Source organism: Gavialis gangeticus, unplaced genomic scaffold (genome assembly GCF_001723915.1).
Source record: "Gavialis gangeticus isolate Ggan-Ray unplaced genomic scaffold, GavGan_comp1, whole genome shotgun sequence".
In the NCBI taxonomy this organism is placed as follows: domain Eukaryota; kingdom Metazoa; phylum Chordata; order Crocodylia; family Gavialidae; genus Gavialis; species Gavialis gangeticus.
The window spans coordinates 12,408,400-12,431,316 of NW_017728998.1; the positions used below are offsets into that span (position 1 = coordinate 12,408,400).

The window sequence follows — 22,917 nt, forward strand, 5'->3', positions numbered from 1 at the left end:
TCTTTCCTGCCATGGGAGGGGGTCGGACTAGATGATCTACTCAGGTCCCTTCCCACCCTAGAAACTATGAAACATTATACCCTTCCCTCCATCATGTCCGTACCCAACTAAGCATGGTTTTTTTAAACATGGCCCAATTTACTGAACAAGGAGGAGCAATTAGTGACAGAGAGGCGAGACAAGGCTGAGCTATTCAATCAGTTTTTTACCTCGGTGTTCCTAAACAGGGCTCAAGATAAGTCTCCTAAGGGGCATCAGAAGGACACCAGCCCACCAACTGTCGACACTGACTTGGTGCAGAGTCACTTGGATGGACTGGATGTGTTCAAGTCAGCAGGCCCAAATGAGCAGCATCTGGGAATACTGAAGGAATTGGACAGTGTCATAGTAGAACCACTAGCACAACTGTTTAAGCGCACATGGCACTCGGGTCACGTCCTGGAGGACTGGAAAAGGGCCAATGTGGTCCCTATTTCCAAGAGGAGGAGGAAGGAGGATCCGAGTAATTATAGGCTGGTCAGTCTCACCTCCATCCTTGGAAAAGTCTTTGAAAAGATTATGAAGGATCATATTTGTGGGAGTCCAGTGGGAAAAATAATGCAGTAGGGAAACCAGCATGGATTTGTAGCAGGTAGATCATGCCTGACCAATCTGGTTTCATTTTATGCAAGGGTCACATAATGCTCAGATGCAGGAGTAGAGGTGGATTTTGTCTTCTTGGACTTTAGCAAGGCCTTTGATACGGTATCTTATCCCATTCTCATAAATTAAGACGCTGTGACAGAGGTTTACATGGGTCTGGTGGGTGGCAAATTGGCTTGGGGGTCACACCCAGAGAGTGGTAGTGTAGACAGGTTGGTATTGACCTGGAAGGATGTGGTTAGTGGTGTCCCGCAGGGTTCAGTCCTTGGACCTGTACTCTTCAATATCTTCATCAGTGTTTTGGATGTGGGAGTAAAGCGTACGCCCTCCAAGTGAGTGGATGATACTAAATTGTGGGGTGAAGTGCACACTCCGGAGGGTAGGGAACAATTGCAGGCAGACCTGGACAGGTTAGAAAAGTGGGCAGCACACAACAGGATGCAGTACAACAAGGACAAATGCAGAGTGCTGCACTTAGGGAACAAAAATATCCAGCGCACCTACTGGCTGGGAAGTGACCTCTCAGCAGCACAGAAGCGGAAAGGGATCTCAGAGTCATAGCGGACTCCAAAATGAATATGGGTCGTCAAGTATGACAAAATCATCAGCAATGCTAACTGCACTTTATCATGCATCAGGAGATGCATGACAGATAGATCCAAGAAGGTGATGCTTCCCCTCTATGCGGCATTGGTCAGCCTGCAGTTGTAGTACTGCATCCAGTTTTGGATGCCGTACTTCAGGAAGGATGTTGACAGACTCAAGAGGGTCCAGAGGAGGACCACTCATATGGTTAGGGGCTTACAGGACAAGTCCTATGAGGAGACACTGAGGGACCTTGACCTCTTCTTCAGCCTCTGCAAGAGAAGGCCGAGAGGTGATCTTGTGGCCTCCTACAAATTCACAAGGGGGGCGCAGCAAGGGATCGGAGATGCTCTGTTCACCAGGCAGCCTCTTGGGGTAACAAGGAACAATGGTCACAAACTGACAAAGAGTGGATTTAGGCTAGATATCAGGGAAATCTTCACGGTAAGAGTGGCCAAAATTTAGAATGGGCTTCCAAGGGAGGTGGTGCTCTCCCCTACCTTGGGGGTCTTTAAGAGAAGGCTGGATAGGTATCTGGTCAGGGTCATCTGACCCCAGCGCTCTTTCCTGCCTAGGCAGGGGGTCAGACTCAATGATCTGTTGAGGTCCCTTCTGACCCTAGCATCTATGAATCAATCCACAGTGACTAGCCTAGACATATTAGCCAACAGAAATCAAGTTGCAGAGAGGACTATCCATTTGGTAGAAGAATCACTGCAGTTAAACCTAACTTCTGACCTCATCCTCGTCAAAAAATTGATACCTGTTGGGTATCTTTTTTCATGTACTTGAATGGTGCATATTTTTCATCCTGGTGTGATTATACTTTGTACAACAAGGGAAGACACTTTTGCTACTCTTTGTTCTTGATGTGCTGCTTCAGGATTTGTCCAGGCAAAGTAAGGGGCAGCAGGGGTAGGGGAGTAATAGTGGATCAAATACTCCTCCGAAAGTCTGTTTTTATTGGTCATTGTTTGGATACGACTCAAATTTGGATTTCAGATCTATTAGGCACCTTCAAAGAGTCGAGCTTAAACAGAAATTGATAGAGCCATCCATGTGAATCCAAGGCTACGATTTGACCAGAATTAGTGCAGTAGAGGACTGAAAAAGGTACTATGATTTCAAGAAAATAATTCTAGTTGCAAGCTTGGTATCTGGAGCTCAAGGAAACTGCTAATTTCTCTAAGATTCCTCAGTTGTGATTTTGAACTTCTCATCACAAATTATACCAGATCCTGATATTCTACTCCAAAACCAAGTAAATAACCCCATCACTCATAAATTCTTGAATCATGCTCCTTAATTAAGCAATTATGCAAATCACTGGTGCAGTTCTTATTGGATAATTACTACCTTGAAACTATAAAAGGCATAAGGTGCAGTCAACGGAATCTAATCCCCAAGAGCTATGATTAGCTTGTGCTGACCATACCTTCCGCAAATATCTAATTGCAATTAGAAAAAAGAGTCAAAGGAGAGGTAAAGCAGTATGGCCTATAATACACCTTTAATTTTCCTCAGAAAAAAGCAGGACAGCACTGTCAGTTCCACAGGAAATAGTGTAGTCATAAACATTTAACTGGTTTCCTTAATAGCATAACACACAGGCACTGATGATTTGTGTGGGCTAACAATTTTTTCTGCATATAGGCTGTGTGTAGAGCTTTCATTTTGAAAATGCATGATGACTAATTTGCCCTTTCAGAATGTAATCAAGACACTCAACAGTGACTTTATTGTACGTATCATTCACGTCACTGATACCGACACAAAATGTCTTTGAAGTAGAGCTGCAGCACATCGGACTATTATATCTGGCCTAAATTTTCTGCTGTTCCCCCACGCCACACAACAGAAAAAATACAGTTCCTTGAAACATCAAAGGTTTTTGAATTCTGCTTTGAAACTACCCCCCCTGCAAAAAACCAAAACTAACTCCTCCGAATATTGGTATTTCTTGTGGTGTAAAAATGCTATTCTCAGGCTGACCTACCATACTTACCACCTGATGAACAGCAAGGTGGTGAATGGTTTTAGTTGTGGCAAACATTAAAAAGTTAAAATGTGTGAGTATGAAGTTGTTTGCTTCAATGCAAACGGTTGTCAAATCGCTCTCTCACACATGATTATCCACCTACCCTCTGGACCGACTAGAGAGAAAAACCTACTCATAAGAAAAGTAAACCGAATATCCCGAACTGCTTCTGTGCATGATACTCCAAAGAGTAAAGCTTCATTCTTCCAAAACTGAGTCTCGCTATAGTAATTTCTTGGGTTTCCAGCCATCATCACCTACCAGAGCAGAGTGGAGCATTCCATAACGATTATTTTCCTCTGATGGCACAAAGGAGAAGTATCTCATGTCAAGGTTAGGCCTAGTTTCCCATGTTATTAAGACAACTCTATTTAGGTGAGGGGTGGCAGGCTCCTAAGCTTGCTGCAGAAACTGGAAGGTTGATGGGTCAACAGCAGATACTGCCCAGAAGCGGTGGAAAGTCTCAGGTATCTGCAGGTTCCTCCTCCAATACCTGCTAACAGAATGAAACAAGCCCCAGGCATCACTCCTGGGTTGAGGAAGCAGCAGGGATCTCTTTTGCCAGGCAACGCCTCTCCTGTTACAGTGCATCTCCACATACAGCGACATTTTCTTGCAATTGAAAGACAAGGCTTTTGTTATGGGCCTGAATTGGTTGTCACTGAAATTAGATGGGGTGGGCAAAATATGGCCCGCAGGTGGAGAGATTTTGTCTGGCCTATGGTGGGTCCCTTAGTCCTGCCTGACCCAGGTGCTGTCTGGTTCGTGGCATGTCCTGCCATCCTCTGGGCACACAGTGGGGCTGGGCCAACTCCACAGCTGGACTGCCTTTCTAGGCAGCCCAGGTAGTGGCAGCTCCGTCTGGCTGCTACTGGCCCCAGCCCTGTGGTGCTGGCAGGGACCTGCGCACACAGCCCTGACCCCAGCCCACTCCAGACTTGGCCCAGCAGAGCGGACCAGCTGGAACATGCATGCACGACCCTGACCCAGCCCACCCCGTGCCTGCTCTGAACCCCCTGCCCATGCTGAGCAGCAGCAGCAGCGGTGGCAGCTGGGAAGAAGCTGCCCCTCCCCTTTGCTGCTGCCAGGCCCTTCTTGTTGCAGCTGCCCGAAGCCTGCACCTGGACTGCCCTGTGGCTCGTGTACGCTGCCAGCACTGCCCCGTTGGATGGCCCAGAGGCAGCGGTGGAGAGGAGTGGCAGGGCAGCCTGGGTGTGGGCTGCAGGCAGCTGCAACGAGAAGGGCCCAGCAGTGGGGAAAGACAGCACTTTTTCCCTGGGCCCAGCAGCAGCTTCTGCCTGGCTACTGCCGCTGCTCAGCATGGCCGGGCAGTCCGGAGCAGGCATGGATGGGCCAGGGTGGGGGCCATGCATGCCGGCTCCAGCCAGTCTGGAGCTGGTCCGTTCCACTGTGCTGAGTCCAGAGCAGGCGCAGGGTGGGTTGGGGTCCAGGCAAGTGGTGGTGGCAGCCAGAAGGAGCCACCACTGCTGCCTGGGCTGCCTAGAAAGGTGGGGCGGGGGGGGAGGGTGCTGACCAGTCTGCACCAGCTCCCCAGATCTGCCTATGTGGCCCATGGGCCCAAATAATTGCCTGCCCCTGAATTAGATAAAATTATCACCCATTAAAGCCATTGGCTTTAATGGGTGCTAATGGGCACTTGGGGAACAGTATCCCAGCACAAGAAAGTACTGTCACGTCTGAGATGACTGACAGGTGTGGTTTAAGAACTCACCTGTTTAAGATGAAAGTGAGGGATAGCTTGTATCCAACTGAAAATGCAGAAACCACTTGTGCCAACACAGTAGAATAATTCACCTGCTTTTTTAGATGAGAACTGAAGTTCTTCGGCCGACAATGCTCAACACTCTTCCAACACCTGCCTGCCTGGAGTAGATGACCTTGTGAAGTTACCTCCAGCCTTACTTTCCTATGAACCTATGAATAACTGAACTTAGGTCTCCTTTCCAAGTCCAACACCAAGCAGGGGCTGTAATAACTCAGGGCACTTTTACACGTGCTCAGGGAGTGGCGGGCTGCGGCACTTTAATTAGAGCAGCTCCGAGAGCATCCTCCCGTGTCTTGTATATCAGCATCCACACACTTAAAAATGGTGGCAGGGGCACTTGAACTAAATCTCGTCCGAAGAGCTTTAGATAAAGTGCTCCCACTGCCATTTTTAAGTGCAGGGATGCTGATACACGAGACGCAGGAGGGTGCCAAAGCGAGGCAACAGCCACGCTCCAGCAGACTCAATTAAATAGAGTCTGATCCAATACGCTGGGATTCCAGTGCATTGGAGCAGCCTCCACACTCATTTATAGGTGCCCTCAGAAGCGAGAAAGCATATGCTCAAATTGTCCAACATTACCTCCTGCGCCCATGTTTTCCTTTCCAAATCTGTTTAGGTTATCAGGTCTGCCAGGATCCCAGCTGAAGGTACCACAAAAACTACAGCCTTTGTATGTACACTGATGCAACCTCTCTTCCGAAAAAACCCTTTCTTATGAAAACCCTGAACGGCGTGCTACCTGGAGATGGGTCCTTTGGGAAGTTTCTGTTACAATAGTTAATTGGTGCATTCAAGAAATATATGTTGTATTATAGAACTATAAATACTCATTTTTACAAGGACAGCTGAAAAGCAGCCACAGCAGTTTGTTTATTTTACTTTAAAGTCCTGCCAGATTTATCCATTAGACTCTAACAAGAATCAGACTAATCTGGAAAAAAAAATCCATGACTGCACAAAAACTGAAGCCTAAACTACCAGTTTAGGAGCCTACAGAATGACCCTAACCTTACAGCAAATGAACACTGAACATGCCCCTTCCCTTCCTCCCCCCACCCTTCTCAAGAAGTCACAATTAAATCCAACATTGTGGTAGCCAATTGTCCATTATTTGCAGTGTAAGAATCTAGACAGACATTCACTCCAGGAAATGTCCCCAGATTTCCAGTAAACTGAAAATCTACTAAGAGCTGTCCAAGTCTAAATATCAGTTCAAGGCTGTGGATAGACAAAACAACTTCTACTTTTCATTTCTTTAAACTGGTGAACACTTACCATTTGTGAGCATGTGTTAGCTGATCCACTCTTTCATGTGCCCACTCGTATCCCTCAGTAAGTCATAGCTAAACTAGTACAGGTTATCCTGGAATGAAACAGGCGCTAACTTACTGTCGTTTTTGTTCCATTTACTGTAGTACCGTGAGGACACATGAACCCATCAGCATAAAACATGTTAAGTTGTTCCCTTTCTAAACCGATCCAGTTGTTTCGTCTATCCATAACTGTACTTAATAAGCTACAGTGGATGACCAGCATTGAAGGGTATTATAAGAGATTAGATCCCCTCCTTAAGACGTTTTCTCTCTTTCATTTAATATCTTTGGTTTGTGATGGAAATTCAAGAATGAATGCAATCAATAAAATCCAGCTGATTGTAGAAGAGGAAGATACTTGTTTAGTATAATTAGCCCTTCAATAAAAAGATACTATGATAGCTCTGAGTTCATGGATTTAACTGTTTCCCATAGATAATCTTTTCCTGGCATTTTCTTTGTATTTAGCAAGCTGTACCCAATCCCTGTGAACAGGGAACAAAACCTCTTACCGTTTTACTTCTTGGACATAGTCTGCATTTCTGTCAAACAGGTGAGTTACTGAATCCTTGATTGCTTCATGCTTAAAAGATGACGCTGTTCCAAAAACAGTAACATTGGGAATAGTTGAGCAGAGCTGGGCAACGGCTTGACCCTGTAAGTATAGCATCATGTTAGCCCCTTTGACATGGGAAGCTTGTTATGCAATTTCCACCTATACATTTAGCCATAATGAAGGAAAAGCCAAGACTGATCACAGACAGTTTCCAAACTTTCTTCATCTAACTGTCAGACAATTCACAGCTTACCTGGTAAATATTTATTACAAGAGACACAATATTCTTTTTTAGACCAATACGAAGTTTAAATTGCACTGGAAGAAACTAAACATAATTATCAAAGGGGTGTTAGTTAAGTGCATCAATTCCTTTTAAGAGATTCATATTAAACTGACATCATCCCCTTTAAAAACTGCACGTCTGTGTAAAAGATGTGCATGTTTTGCTATCACAGAAAAAAATGTCATTTTTTTCTTCCATTTCTTCCACACATGCAAGAGAACCTACTTAAGCTTGCAGTAGGAGACAGTGAATGCATGAGACAAAAGCACAGATGTAAACACTAAAAGGATAGAGGAGAACTTGTCATTTGGGAGCTTGTATATGCTGAAATGATACAGGTGTTTTGTTTGGCCACTACTATGCCAATATAGTGGAGGTAAACTGCTTTGAGTTTAGATCTGAAACAGGTTTAACGTTACAACAATTTATGTTCCATTTAGAGCAATCAGATGAAACAGCTACAGCAGGTCAGCTCTAAAATGGTATAGCACAGCACTTTACTGTTCATCCACACTCCAATGCAGCATATTTTAACAGGTGTACTCCACATGTCTTATTAGCAACACTACTGCAACACATGCTTGACATTGGGTGCCTGTGAAATGAGGGACAAGGAAAGACATTTCACACCTGAGTTTAGTTTGCCCCATTTGGAAAGGTAAATGGTAATTTTGCCATTTGGCAACAGAGGAGTTGAACCTACACGATTCAACAAGCCTTTTTAAAAATATCTTGTTTTTATGATGATGTACCAGGCAGGCACTACTTGACATTAGTCACATCATTTCAGATTTTCAGGTTTGTGAAATATAAATGCAGCTGCTTTTCAATACGGTGTGGAATTTACAACACAATGGTCTAAATTGTAGAAAGAAAAGTCACGTTGCTCAGTGGTAGAGCCAGAATGAGGAGCAAGTGAGTCAGATAAAATATACCTGATATTCCTCCCACTTACCACTGTTACATTCAGTAGAATTACCCCCGATTTTCACTTCTACAAATGAAAGCAGATTAACCAAGCCAGTTTTTTCATTCGAATCTCAGCTCAAGTTTGCCGAGATGGCCCAAATCAGTTGAAATAGCTAACACTAAATTTCTTGCATCTAGAGTAAAACAGATCTGGTTATCCCGAGAATAGGGATGTCTGGTCTTGCATGGCTGCTTTAACAGGACAAAAAAGACAAGTTTATAAGCCAAGTTGCGTCTCCAGTGGCACCTGTATATTCGCACCAAGGCCAGAAAGGTTTCAGTGATGTTAGAGGGGGTAAAAATTGGCACTGTTATTTAATTATGATGTCTAGCTGAGTTTAGCACACACTTCCCATTTCTCCAGCTAAAGAGCATCATTTGTAAATGACATGCATAACTAGTAAAATCACCCACAGATAAATACATTTCTGTTTATTCAAACAAGAAATCCTGATTATTGATATCTAAATACCAGTCGTCAGTGCTTGGATTTTATTTACAAAGGATAAAATAGAAAACGCTGCATACCCTGGAGGTCTTGGGATCCTCACAGATAATGCTGAATATCATTTTCAGTGGCAATCCTCTCTCCATCATATTTTGGCAGGAGAGGTCAATAGTAGTAACTTGCTTCAGGGTAGGTACTGTACAACTTAGCAAGGGACAGTTTAGAGAGCTCTTTTGGGGCTGGTATTAAATAGGCAGCATGGCAAAGAGTGAAAAAAAAAAGAGATCATCATCCCCACTTTACAAAGAGAAATTTCATCATGTAGGAATTCATTGATTTGAGGATGATCATTTAGGAAGTCTTTGGCAAAACTAGGATATTAAGGGGAATCTGCTGAATCCTAGTTTAGTGTCTTAAGCACAGACCATCTCCAGTCTCTACCAGCACCAATAATGTTTCATCCAAGGCTCTTCTCTCCCAGAAATGTAACCTGACTCACTGGACCATGTCCCTTCACTTAGTTCGTTGTGGTTTCCAACCTAATTTTAAGTCTTGTGGTATATGCAAACGGGTTGGTGTGCCTACTCCCACACGGGCTTTATCCCCTTAGGGGCTCTTCCGACAGTACAAACAGTAGTCCAGAAGTTGGGTCGAGTGCCTACAGCCTTGCTGGCTGGCTCTCATACATGCAAGAGCCAGAAAACCTACCTGAGCCTGCAACAGGAAATACTGGATGCGCGTGACAAAAAACCCAGCTGTAAACAGTTAAAGAGCAAGAGAAAGAGAACTTGCCATTTGGGAGTGTGTGTGTGTGAGCCCACTGAGAGCCACTCAGCTAGCCCCCATAACACAGATATTTGTTATATAAATACATCCATCTAGCCTGGTATCTTGTCTCTAACAGTTACGGAAGTGGTTGCTAGAATGAGAGCACTGAACCAGACAGATCTAGAGCAAAGGTGCTCAACCTTTGTTCATGGGGCTCCCCACAGATCGGGAAATTTGGTGGCAGGGGAGCAGTGACAAAAATATGGCTGCCCTTCTCTGCTGCCAAATTTCCAAACTCCAAATCCAGTGCAGCAGGTTGGGGCGAAGTCACCCCCTCCCTCCCCCACCCCCAGGGCTGGATGAGGCCAGGCCACATCCCTCCACCTGATCTAGTTTGGGGCTGGGCCATGTCCCCATTCCTCCCCCATCCCGTGAGGCCAGGTTGGAGCTGGGATGCCCCTTGCCTCACACTGTGTGGCCAGATGTGCTATGACCACCCCATGCTGGATTGGGACCACTAGCTGGATCCAGCCTGTGGATGGCCTGGGCACTGCCCATCCACCCTGCCAGCCAAAAAGGTTAAGCACCACTGATCTAGAGTGATCTATCCCCTAGCCATTACCCTCTCAGACATCCACCATTATTGTACCAAGGAAGAAGAAAAAAGCCACCAATGAATACTGGAAAGGTCAACTGTTATAAAAGAAAAACATCTTGCGTCTGTCTAATGTAAGATTGTAAAAATTCCAGGAATTTAATTATATTGAGTAATTGTCAGGCTAACAGAACATGTATAAGAAGAAATGACTGGTGGTACATCTACTGCAGATATAAGACTGACCAAAACTCAAACAGGACCATCTCTTGTCTACTTGTGTGTGCATGTCTGAAATCCAAATCTGGATTCAGGTGACCATTTCATTATATGGGACTGAACTAAAACTACAGAAGTATTAAAAGGCAATCCACAAAGGACCTACGTACCCTCTTCTCCTCCACTCCTGAACATACATCTATACTTAGCTTTTTTTTCACTTATTTCAGGGAAGATCTTAAACACACACACACAGACATTGCGGACTCGTGATCACAGTCTACAGGCTTTTCCCATGAAATGGCTTCAAGCAGAAGCACCTATCAACTCAGATGTCTAAACCTGGCCATGCTCCTAAACAGCACTTAAATCTCATTTCTATTCCATTAACTTATTCCAGCACAAGTGAGACAAACAGTTCAAGCTTATGAGGTTATATGTGAGGTTAGTTAAACAAAATGCTTGGAAATTTTATCCTGGTCCCCATACAGAACCTAAGTAAATGTGATGTGCATACAGCAGTTTTACAGAGGCTGGAGAAAACAAAACCTCATTCTCTCCTGACATGGAAAAGATAGAGATCTACTCTGCAAACTTGTGGCTGCAGCACAGTCTTTATATATGAAGCATGACTTGGACACTGGAATCAGCCAGCTGAGGGTATGTCAACCTCAATCCACATCTGCTCTCTGTAGAGAAGTCATGCTAGAAAAGAGCCTTGTGCTTAATGTAGACCAGAGAAGGGGCTTTGAGTACCCTGCCTGCCTCCTCACTTAACAGAACCGCATTAGTTCCACTGCTGTTTAGCCTTCCTCATGGCTCTTTTGTGAGAGCCAACATAGGCAGGGTTTTACCATGAGTAATTCATGTGCTCCTAAACCTGCTTAGCACTTACAAAATCAATCATTCATGGCCTGCCATAAACATTTATTTTCAAATATGAACAACTCAAAGCATAACTACAGAACAGGTTCTTGCTTACTGAACCCAAGAAAATACAACATAGAAATCCAATTCTCATTTGACAATTAATTTTACCTTTAACAGGACTGAGCAGTCTCTGGATAAAGTGATCAATTATTCCATAACTACATCTATCATTTCAATGAAGCATTTGCCTGAAAAAGAGTTAATCTTCTTTCCAGAATCTGATTTTCGTACTGCTTATCATGCAGAGTCTACAGAAAGTCTTCAGGGAAAGAATAACTCCAATTAAAGGGCCTCTATGGCAATGAGGAATCTCTCATATTGTACTGGGCATCAAACACTGGTGGGACGTGTTCCCGTAAGTGGCAAGGTGCGTTTCCCCGGGGACAAAGAGCAGCGGTACATATTTGTGCTGCTGCTAGTTGTCCCCAGGTACATTCCTGCATGTGTGCTCTGGCATGCAGCAAATTGCCCTGGGTGGGGTAGGGGAAGCTGAGGCCAGTACCAGGGGCTGCAGCAGCGACAATCCAGGCATGTGGAGCCTGGGTGGCAGCCGGAGCCTGGCTCTGGTTTCAAATGGCACATTCTGTAGCTATATGTGCAGCCTTGGGGTTTTTTTGGGCATGTTTTTTTTTTTGGCGTGCAGCAAATGCATGCACGTGCAGTGCATGATGTCTGTGGTGCTGCAAACCGCATGTGCATGCATGTGTGGACGTGCCCGTGGATTCCATTTAAAGAGGTACTCACCATTTATAATTATCAGCATGGTGGACCCAATCTGAACATGGGATGGTTACAAAACTGAATACAATTAGAAATGCTTGCAAGAATTAAGTTCCAGTTAAAGTTTTAAGCTTATGCATCAGAGTTGGAAGCCTGTGCCAGTCACATGGGACCAAAGAGAAACTGAAGACACAAAATTAAAATAATCACAGTATATTTTACTCAAGTTAGGGAGGTTAGCGGAAAGAGAGGGAAGAGCATAAATGGAAAAGAGTTTTTACTGCCAACCTGAATTACCAAATCAAAGGTGCTGTTGAGAACATGGGAACAGAAATGTATTTAATCCAGTTTCCATCTTGAAAGCATCCCTGGCTGCCAGCAGACATTAAAAACAAACACACAACCCCCCCACACACCAGCACTTTAAAACGCTGTGCGCTCCTGTGCCGAGCCCACAACATGTCCAGAAGAGGCAATGTGTTAGTTGGAGCCAGCTTGCCCAAAATCTGTACAGATCAGGTGCTTTAATGGGGCTTTTTAAAAATGTTTATCTAATAGCTGATTGAATCAGCTATTGGATAAAAGTGCAAAAAAGCCCCCGTGAAGCACCAGTCTATATAGATGCTACAGAAATGGGATAAAAGTAATGTACTGCTTCTTCTGGTAAAATGTGGTGTGCGCGCGTGTATTTTTTTTCCTGTGAACAAGAGGATGGGCCACATCCTCAGTAATACAAACTGGCTAGACTTAATTAACTTGCACACTAACTAGTTCCAACCATGTACTTGATCCAAAACACTATGTGAAGCTGGACTAGCAGCATTACACAAAAGTGAGATTCCAGAATGAGTAATATCAAAATTAACTATTCTCTCATGTATTTTGCAGCCCAGAGATGCTACTTTTCTCCCCATCATTCAGATTCCTGTGCAAGAATCCTGTTTGGGACTGATCCAAAGAGAAGCCATTATTCTTTGCCATTGCATTTTAGGGCTATCATATTTGAAGACAGATAGGCAGCAGAACCATTTATTTGAACTGTTATAGGATGTGTGTACTGAACAAACAGAATATGGGAATTGACACTGAAGATTGTACAAACAATTTCCCAGCATCCAGGCTGAGGTATCCAAAGTGAAAGGAGAAGTCAACCTACACAATACCCCATCTCCTCAAGATATCATTTTTTCCAATTAAACCAGAGGAAATTTGAAACCAGATAAAAAAAACCTGAACATTTCAGAGCAGTAAAACAAGAGAGAGAGACCTGGGGCCCAAATCTGATCATCATTACACCTGAACTAAGGGGATACCTTGCTAATAAAAGTGTGACAATAGTCATCAAAAGCTGCCCTGTTTTGGAAATGTGTTTTTCCTTGCAAAAGTGTCCAGCTGTGAACCATTTGACTCAATGGGTCTGAACCTTAGTTGCTGTGAAATCAACAACACTGAAGTGAGCTCTGGCTCAAAAAAGCTTATGCATTTCCAGTTCAGACTAACATGGGTAACTATTCATTTTATTATCTGACAGTTGCTTAGAATGGGATTGAATTTTGACTCAAGAAACACTTTCAAGTCCTGTGGCAAAGTAGCTGGCTTAGACTCACTGCAAACGTTCCAGCATCACAGCTGAACAATGCAGGGAAGGCAAGATTAAAATAAGGGCAGCAGTAAATAGTATTGTCTTTATGACCTGAAACAGCAGCCATGCTGGTTTTATTCTTTAAGTTCAAATGTGAAAACTTGCATCTTTAACCAACTCACGCTGCTTGCACTTCCTCCGATGTCAAGCCTGAAAATGAAGGTCACATCACAACCATAGGGTTGCAATCGATGCCTCTGTGTGACGGCAAGCCTAATTTTAGCTCCTGCAAGATTGACATTTTAGCGCAAGAGCCAGTTATTAATTTCGCTTGGTGTGTGGAGGGCAAATGGTGAAATACTGCAATTTGCACCTTTTGTGTTCTCAGCAGCTGTGCAAAATGCGGGCAGTTAACACCGAGGTGGCTCAAGGAGTAGGGATGGAGAAGAAGCAGAACCTGCTTCTCTCTCCTTTCTCTGAAACATCTTACCCTGCCAGTTAAACTAGTGCATCATGCGCACCAAATACCAAATTAGTATCCATTACCTTGCTTCACTCCTCACAGGGAAATGCTCCCAAGGAGGGAAAATGCTAATGCTCTTCTAGCCTTAGACGAAACAGGGACTCACTTTCTCAGCCATGCTCTTTCCATGTGCCTTTCCCTCGGGCAGAGGGACCCAGGCCAGCAGGAAGAGGGTGCTGAGCAGGCCAGTACCAGTGTCAGGTTCGTCTTGTGCACAAAGCAGGAAAGAACATGGGGAAAGAAGTCCTCCTGCCACATTGTAGTCAAATAGCTGCCTGTCTTCAATAAGTGCAGAACTGAGAGTCAAGTCACCACCCTCAACATTAGAAGATTCCCTGTCCATCTGAGGGCATCCACGAATGCTGCTTATTCCCCCCCGGCGCCTGGGGAAGAAGAGACAAGATTTCTTAGCGACTACGGAGAAGAGACTCAAATAAGAATGCGAAGACTCAGGTGAATCAGGAAGAAGATTGGGGTGGGTGGGTCTCTGATATTTTATCTAGCTCCTATACATTTTGGGCTGGAAGCCCTGTTACAGCCCCAACCCTCATGCCCAGCCATACGCCTAAACACAGGTCCATAGGAATAGCTTCTGCTCACACTGGGTCTAAACAAACCTCCGTCTTCCCAAAAGCAGTTTTGACAGTAATGCCTCGGAGCTCACAATAGTCACATTATAGGGTTATTGCTGCTCCACGTAAAGAACGAAATGCTGTACTTTGAGGTCTAACTGCACTGATGTGCACAATACACCGAGGAAAGGTTTTCATAAACAATTGCAGGCTGAACTCGCTTTGAAGAATGATCAAACGTTCTGGTACGTTTATGGCCCCACTGGGCTCAACAGTGGGAAACGATTCCCCGGCTCTTCCTTACTCTGCGTCAATCAGGATGTATTAACAGGGAGGCATTTTGTTTACCTGGACAATTCAATTTGCATGGAAAGATCTTTCCTGTCTCGATGAATATATTCTAATTATTCGTACCAGTTTCATCACCGTAAGCTACAAGCACCTACTTTGTCATGTTGTTTGACGTGAAGGTATTTATCACGCAGGAGAAATACCAGTTTAGAAAGAGGGGCGCTATGTCATTGCAGGAGGGAAACAACAGATCGTGGATGGAATAACGTGGTTGACAAGAAACAGCTACACTGAGTTTCATATCTGAAGCTACAGGATTTTGGATTAAAAATGCAGACATTAATTTGAGGTAAGATTTAAAAAAAAAATGCTCAGGGTTAAACTATCCTCATTATAGTCAAGTCAGCAAAGTCTAGACGATGCCAAGCGCTTCTGAAAGTTACCACCCCCTCAACTGAAAACATGCCAGCCACCAGCCTGCCAAGATACCATAGTTTAGAGTTTAGATTTCTTCTCTTGATGCATCTCTTGGGGCCTAATTCTGGCAAGACTTGATTTTCAGCCCTGTCTCCATTCTAGTATCCTCAAGACTTGAGAGAGAATTAATGGCTCTCAGCTTACCCGTCAGAGCGAGCCCCCGTTACACAGAGTTAGCTATTTAAGTGACTGGATGGATGGATGCTACAAAGACCAAAAAACAGTTCTTAATTTCTACTAATCCAGGATAAAACACTGAAACCTGGAATTAGTTTTAAGTGTCAGTATGCATACTGCATATTAGCCTAAATACACTGACTCAAGAATCTTCACTTTGAGTAATTAAATTGCCTTATACTTAGGCTGAAAGTCCCAGCGGAGCTCATTTTACTCTTCAGCTTGCTTACTAGTTCTGCTGGTTTGCTTCCTTCAAATAGTTGCCATGTAAGCTTCATCTGGGAAAAAAAAAAATGTATATTTCCAGAGACACAGAATTTGAATTCCCAAGCAGGAGGGCTCACAACCATCCCAGGGGTCCCCTTGAGACCACTGAAAGATTAATCAAATGTAGCAGTTCTTGTATAGCTATGAGGGACCTGCAAGTTGTGAATCTCTCCTACCATTGATTTTTTTTCCCCTCTAGAGAACTCCCCAATTCTTTCACCATTACGTTCAAAGTGTGGACCAACAGAGTTTACACTAAATATTAAAAACTGTTACTTAGTCCTATCTTAGGGCTCAACTCAGCAGACCACCTAAACACATGCATTAAGCACACAAGTAATCTCATGCAATTCAACAGAAATGCTTATGTGCTTAGTCAGGCACATGGTTATTGAACTAGGAATCAAAAGAGAGTTCATGACAAATCTCCCAAGAATACCTCCAGGGATTTGAAAGGCGCCGATCATGACTACATGACCCGCTATGTGCTCACTCCTCATCCAAATCCAATTGTAGCAGGCAATAACCCTGACCTCTCTCTTCCTAGCAGGCATTTTAAAATTACTCCCATCTAGCTCTCTCCAGGCTGACAGCAGTCTCTGCAGAAAAACCTCAAGCTTGCAACAAATCTCCACCACCCAGTGCTCTCTCCCTTCTCCAGGAGTTCCTCCCAGGGCAAAGGTCTTCAACCTTCCTTAATAATATTACAGGCAATCAAACAGCTTTTATCACCTCCTGACACAAAAGAGGCAAGTAGCTGTCTTCCAGAGAGTGCCTTTTCCCAGTATGAAGATGTAGGCAAGCAGCATCCTGCTTCAAGAATTTGTTCTAGTTGACTGGGAGAACAACTGTGCCATGCACAACAAGGCTCCCACTCCTTGTGCCTGAAAGAGCAGTAGCTAAAGACTTTGAACACAGGCTGCACCCAGACGAGCATGGCCGTGCAGTACGTGGTGCCACAGACACACCTGAGATGCCACATACCACGCATTTAGCTGTTCTCCGCACGTCAAGGGAGCAGCGCAGGGGATATCCAGGGGTCAACAGAAACCTGCACAAAAAAAAAAAGGCAGAGCGGCACATGCAAGGGCAATGCACACCACTCAAAGTTGGAGCCTGGATGGCCACAGCCACGTGCCGGCTGCTGGCCAGAGTCCGAACAGCAGGATTCCTGCTGCTGCAGCCCCAGGAGCCCTCCAGGACCCCAGGTAAGGCTGCGGGGGCCAGCCCAGTGCTGACCCCAGCTTCCCCTACCCCACCCGGGGTAACCTGCCACATGCCAAAGGACAATTTGTAGCAGCACAAGGTGTCCTGATGCTACTTGTGCCCCAGGAAACGAACATCCACGCTCGTGTGGACGCAGACCCAGATTTTATCACAGGGTCTTTTCCTTTTGGTCAGCATCTGCCTCTATTTTAAGTCTCTGCTTTAAGTCCAGAACTTCTGGAATAGGGCAATATTTGCTCTTTGACTCCTTATTCAGACCTTAAGTTTCCAAACCAGAAAGACATTTGCTATGTTGCCTTTTATCATTGCTACCACAAAGATTTCCTTGAACTGAACAAAAGAGGCTTCTTACACATGGAAGTCAGCAAGTTCTCACTGACTTTAGTTTATGAAGAGCATGCAAGATTCTTATCAGAGGGACAAGGAAGGGGAGGGGAGAGGAGGGGAAAGAAAGGCAGAAAAGCCCTCCAAAACAAAGCTTATGAAGCAGCATATCTTCTAAAATGCCTGAAGTGGCTAGAATAATGAACTTCAACTGATTGTGGGGGAGCAGAGGACATTGTAAAAGTTCTACCATTACAGTGTTTCTATTGTCTCATTAAACTATTCAGGAATTTTCATGACATTTAGAGAAAGAGAAAACAAAAACTGAGGAGTGTTTTTCCTTACTGTAAATATTAATGGGTGTTGCATTCATTAATGCAACAGCACAGAAAATCTCTTTTCCAAAAGTGATTTTAGTGCTGGTTTTCTTGTATTATTAATGAGAAATTTTGTATAATTTCCCCAGTGTATTCTGCTAAATTTTCCAGTGGATTAATACCTGGAGTGGTGCATGTAGCAATGTAGTTTGGGGTCTATCAGCCCATTGCTTATTGGTTTGGGTGTTTAGTTAAAGGACAAAACCCACCTGACTCCAAAGTAAAAGGATCTACCTGTGAGGTCAGGCAAGGAGACGTGACCTACTGATAGGACTGGGAAATTTGTTTTCTTCTGATTTTATCTTCCATGCTCTGTAATGGACAGAAGTAGCTGACTACAAGAAAACACTGTAGGCCAGGTGGTTGTGGGACGCCTTCCATCCCTTTGAGATAGAGACACTCGCTCCTGCAAATCTCACTGGCCCAGCACAGATTGGTAAAGACCTCCTTAACCTCTAACTTTGTCCCAGCTCTTGGCTTAACACAATGAGGCATAACACTGGTGCATGACTCTTTACACCTCCTCGTACTCCACTAAGCACACTTCCTGCCATTAGCTCCTCTAATGATAGGCTCACAAGGGCTTGCCGCATACGGCCAACGGGTAGAAGCACTAAGCAACTATCTGAAGAACAGTCACATGCACAGTTGCATCAGACACAGAGATGCAGCCCAGCCCAAGGACTATAACTGATCGAATTGGAGGATGGGAAGAGTTAACATGCAAAGGGGAAGAAGGAGATTAGATGGGCACATTTTGGTCCCACGGGGTAGAGGGAGATGGAGAAGACTGAGGTCCCCTTGGTACAGGGAGCCAATGGGGTTAGTTCTATGGCAGGCAGCCCATTCTGCCATTTTATGGAAATGTGCATAGCAATTTATACACCCATTTCCATAGAAATCTCTCTACTCAGCCCAGATAGGCTACTCTGGTTCTGCATCACCACGTGGCCTACTACCATAAAGGTAAAAGCCAGCCCTGCATACTGCACAACATGCATGTCTCCCTGACTATGCAGCCCCATGTTATTTTAACAGTTCCAAATTCCACATGAAAGATTTTAATATTAAAACAATAAAATAGGCCATAATGCCCTAGACTGTACTGTACTAGTATAATAAGATTATACATTCCAGTCATTTACAGGAGTATTCCAAGAGGGCAATTTATTGCAAGTAGGATTATCTTTGGCTACACATATTTTGCGCTGAGAGCTGAGGAATTTGTTCATTTGATTTATAGCCCTATCTTATACAGGACTTGGGGGGGGGGGGCAAGAAAAAAGAGGTAAAGGCATAAAATTAAGGATAAGGTATTTGGGACTGCCAGCCAGATTTAGTAATAGACTCTAGGATATTAATTTAGGATAAACAAAGCAAACTTAAGGAATAAGAGGTTAGAAGGCTGAGGCCTACCACAGTTCCAGAATAAAATATATAGTTTAAATCCACACAAATTCCATTGTCCATAACTTAATATTATGCACATGCTTAAGTGCTTTCCAAAACCAGAGCTTAAGTGATTTGCAGTATAGGCCCCCAACTCCTTATTTGCTAGTTGTTTCACTGCAACCATCCCAGCATGCTTCTGCTCAAGCACTGCACTTGGACAATGCCAGACTACACCATGCACTAGCCACTGCTTTAAGAAATAAATTGCATGCAATATTTTCTTTAGGCTTATCCCAACAAGATTTTGCATTGTTTGCCCTTTGCTGTGGAGGAAGGGAGAGGCCTCTTCTGTGCTGGAGGAGGAAGGAGAAAGAATACCACCCAACTCCAAAATCCGGCTACCCAAGCAAAAATCTCACTCAGTCTACATGGTCTCTTTGAACTCCAACTGCCTTTTCACTTAATTGGTTCACCTAAGTTTAATGTGATAGGCTTCTGTATCACAGAGAGCCCCTAACTGATGAGCCCTTAGATACATATGATGTTACCTAGGATCACAGGAAAGTAGGCTGGAAGGGATCACATGAGGTCAACTAGTCCAGCCCCCTTGCTAAAGGCAGGATCATCCCTGACTAAACAGTCCCAGCCCAGTGTCTGTCCAACCTGCTCTTGAAAGTGTCCAGGGATGGAGATTCCACAACTTCTCTTGGTAGCCTGTCTCAATGCTTAACCATCCTCAGAGTCGCAACGTTTTCCTAGGTCATATCCACACAAGATGCTATGTCACCATAGTGACAAACTACAGCATCATAGCTCATCACTATGGTGATGTAGTGTCAGCAGTACTAACCCTCATGCTGCTGCTACTGTGCAATAGCTCATTACTACTGCTCAGTAGGGTTGGAAATGACCTGTGAACTGCCAGGACCGCATAGTCATTTAGTACTTGCTTCAGTACCAACCGTGCAGTGGGGCACATGTGTAGACAGAGCCCTAGTCCCTAATCTAAATTTGCTTTGCTGTAGCTTGAGGCCACTGCTTCTAGTCTTGTCCTTTATGGCCAAAGAGAGAAACCCATCTCCATCCTCTACAAAAAAAAAAAAGTCACCCTTCAGGTAACTGAAGGCTGTTATCTAATCCCTCCTCGTTCTTCTCTTCTCCAAGCTGAATAACCCTAGTTGTTTGAGCCTTTCCTTGTAAGTCACATTTCTCAGGGCTCTAATAATTTTTTTGGTCTGCTGGAGCTTTTCCAATCTGTCCACGTCATGTTTCAAGTGCAGGGCCCAAAACTGGACACAGTACTCCACGTGAGTCTGCACCAGTGCCAAAGAGGAAAAATCCCTTCCCTAATCTGCAAGAGACATGATATGCTCCTGTTAATACAAGTCAATAAGCTGTTAGCCTGTTTGTGTGTGTGTTTTTTCTAAGTTAAAAACAGAAAATCATGCCCTTAATTTCCCTATGCCCCCAACACTTGGGAAAGGTGGCTCCCAGCCCAAACTTCAAGACCCAGATCCATCCCAAGTATTAATATACAGCAGATTATATCAGTACCTAATAATCAGAGGTGTTAAATACATCAACTCACCACTCCTCCTCCCGCAGAGTGAACTAGCACAGACATGCCTTCTCTTAGGTTGGCAACTTCAAAGAGCATCATATAGGCAGTTACAAAGTTCATAGGAAAGGCAGCAGCTTCAGAAAAACTCATGTCATCAGGGATCTTGTAGACAAATTCTACTGGAGTACATACTACTTCAGCCCATGCACTGTAGTTCACAAAAGCCATGACTCTGTCCCCAATCTACAGTAAATACAAAAAGGATACTGAGGTTATCAAGCTAGTCAGTTTACATCTTACAAAACAGTGGCAACACACTTTAAAAAAGAAAAAAAAGAAAAAAGGAGTAACATGATTAATCATTATGGTTTCAAATTGTAATTTGAAAGACCAGCGGCTCTCCTACTAAAATCTGTGGGCTAGATGGCAGACAAAACTGCTTCTACCACTATAATCAGTCTTGGACTGTAAAGATTTTTGAAGAAATTCAATTGTAACTTTATGTTTTTAAAATAATACCACTTCTTTGTGGGCTTGTTTTTCTGGTAAAAAAAAAAATTAACGAACAGCTTCTTTTCAGTCAATACCAACATTAACACCCATCCTCCTGCATTATTTTTCCTTGTAAAGCACTGGGGTACTGCAAGTAGCAAAGGACTTTATTACTACTAATAAAATCCTGGAGGAAGGGAGGGATGGAGGGAGAGGACCAACAGAATGAAAGGATCTAGCCACTAAACTACATCTAAAAGGAAATTTATTCTGATCCAAAGCTGGAAAGGTTATGAACATGCTACTTGTTGATAAGGGAATCAGACTTGTAATTCATGGAAAAAGAAACAAAAACAACAACAAGAACAAAAAAAAACAACCCTCAATTTGAGAGTAGTAGAACCAATGGTTTAGATTTTAATGCTATCAATATTTCTTTATCTAGCAGTTATTTTATACTATGATATATAGTATTGCTTTTTGCAGAAAAAAAAAATCAATAACCAATAGAGAGCTTAAATACTGTGCCTATATTGATTCATTCCCTAAATGACTCCTACTCAGGGCTATATAATTATACATCTGTCCGCCAGAAGAATTTTATTTATTTACTTTAAATTTTTTTATTAATCTGTATGCATGTATGTATGTATGTATGTAAGACTTCAAACAAACTTTGTATCCCAGAGTTCTTCTGCCAGCTTTTAAATCCATTAGCATGTTTTGCCAAAAAATCCAAGGAGCAATGCAATCTCTTCTCCTGCAACTAATTACTGCAGAAAATATACACAATAATGGAAAAGGGTTTGTCCTGTGCTCAAATACTAAGTGAAACAAAAGCATCTCTATTCTGAGACTGATCAGGATTAAATTAGTGATTGAACCTCAAGGCTCTATCTGAAGTTTAGACATCTGATTCATACATTTATCTAATGGCCTTCGTTGCTGTTTCCGATACTGAGAATTCAGACAGTGGTGTCCCATGGACAGACAAGAATAAATTACTGTCTGGAGCTGCAAGACAAATTCTTCTGCATGGCTATAACAGAAGGATAGCTCCTGCTCAAGTGAGGAAAGAAACTGGTGCAATTGGATTGCTCAAGAAAAAAAGCAAGCAAAATTTGCCCCACCTGCATTCAATTCTCCTTTGCTATAATTCCAATAAAAGTTTGATAATCAGCTTGTACCCATCAGCTTGTACCCACTTACTGCCAAATGTCGTGGACAATAAACTTTCAGCAGCAGGTACAATCTTTGTTATACTCTTGCACAATGCCAATGAAAATGGCTTCCTGATCCATGGCTAGCACTTCTACGCTGTATCACAATATAAGCTTTAAAACAGCTTTATCAAACTTCATGATTTCATCTTATAGCCTGAGTAAGGGAACATTCTGCAGCATTTATATACCTTGCAGTCTACTTTTGCCACCTCATATTTTTGTAATGATGCATCTTCTCCTTATTCCATTTCAACTATAATTCATTACTATGGGATAAGGCACAATATCTACTTGCACCCTAGGGAAAATCTGTTTACAGAACAGCAATATTTTGGCTTCTCAAGGCATTTTCCTCTCTTTGGCCTTTTATATAGTAGGTTTGTTAAATTTTAAATTGATGATGACAGTTCTGAAGGCTTTATATCTTGTAGAAAGAAGCTGTTGAAACAGAACTGTCATTCCCATTTCACTGAAAATTCCTCCTCCTTTTGAAAAGGGCCTTCATATTAATGACGTGTCATGAGTAACAGTTTTGATGTTTCCCTTCTACTATGAAGAAGCACTGACTTTTTTT

The 22,917-nt window shown here is 43.4% G+C and overlaps 1 protein-coding gene across 1 annotated transcript in view; it reads right to left on the reverse strand.

Moving 5' to 3' along the window:
* The window catches only part of VAT1L (vesicle amine transport 1 like), a 101,047-nt gene that overhangs the window by 60,377 nt on the left and 17,753 nt on the right, over nucleotides 1-22,917 (reverse strand). Inside the window, exons 3-4 of the mRNA XM_019505517.1 lie at nucleotides 20,656-20,871; nucleotides 6,880-7,022 (exon numbers count right to left, since the gene is read on the reverse strand). Coding sequence (XP_019361062.1) covers nucleotides 6,880-7,022; nucleotides 20,656-20,871 — 359 coding nt within the window. The remainder of the gene's footprint in view (nucleotides 1-6,879; nucleotides 7,023-20,655; nucleotides 20,872-22,917) is intronic.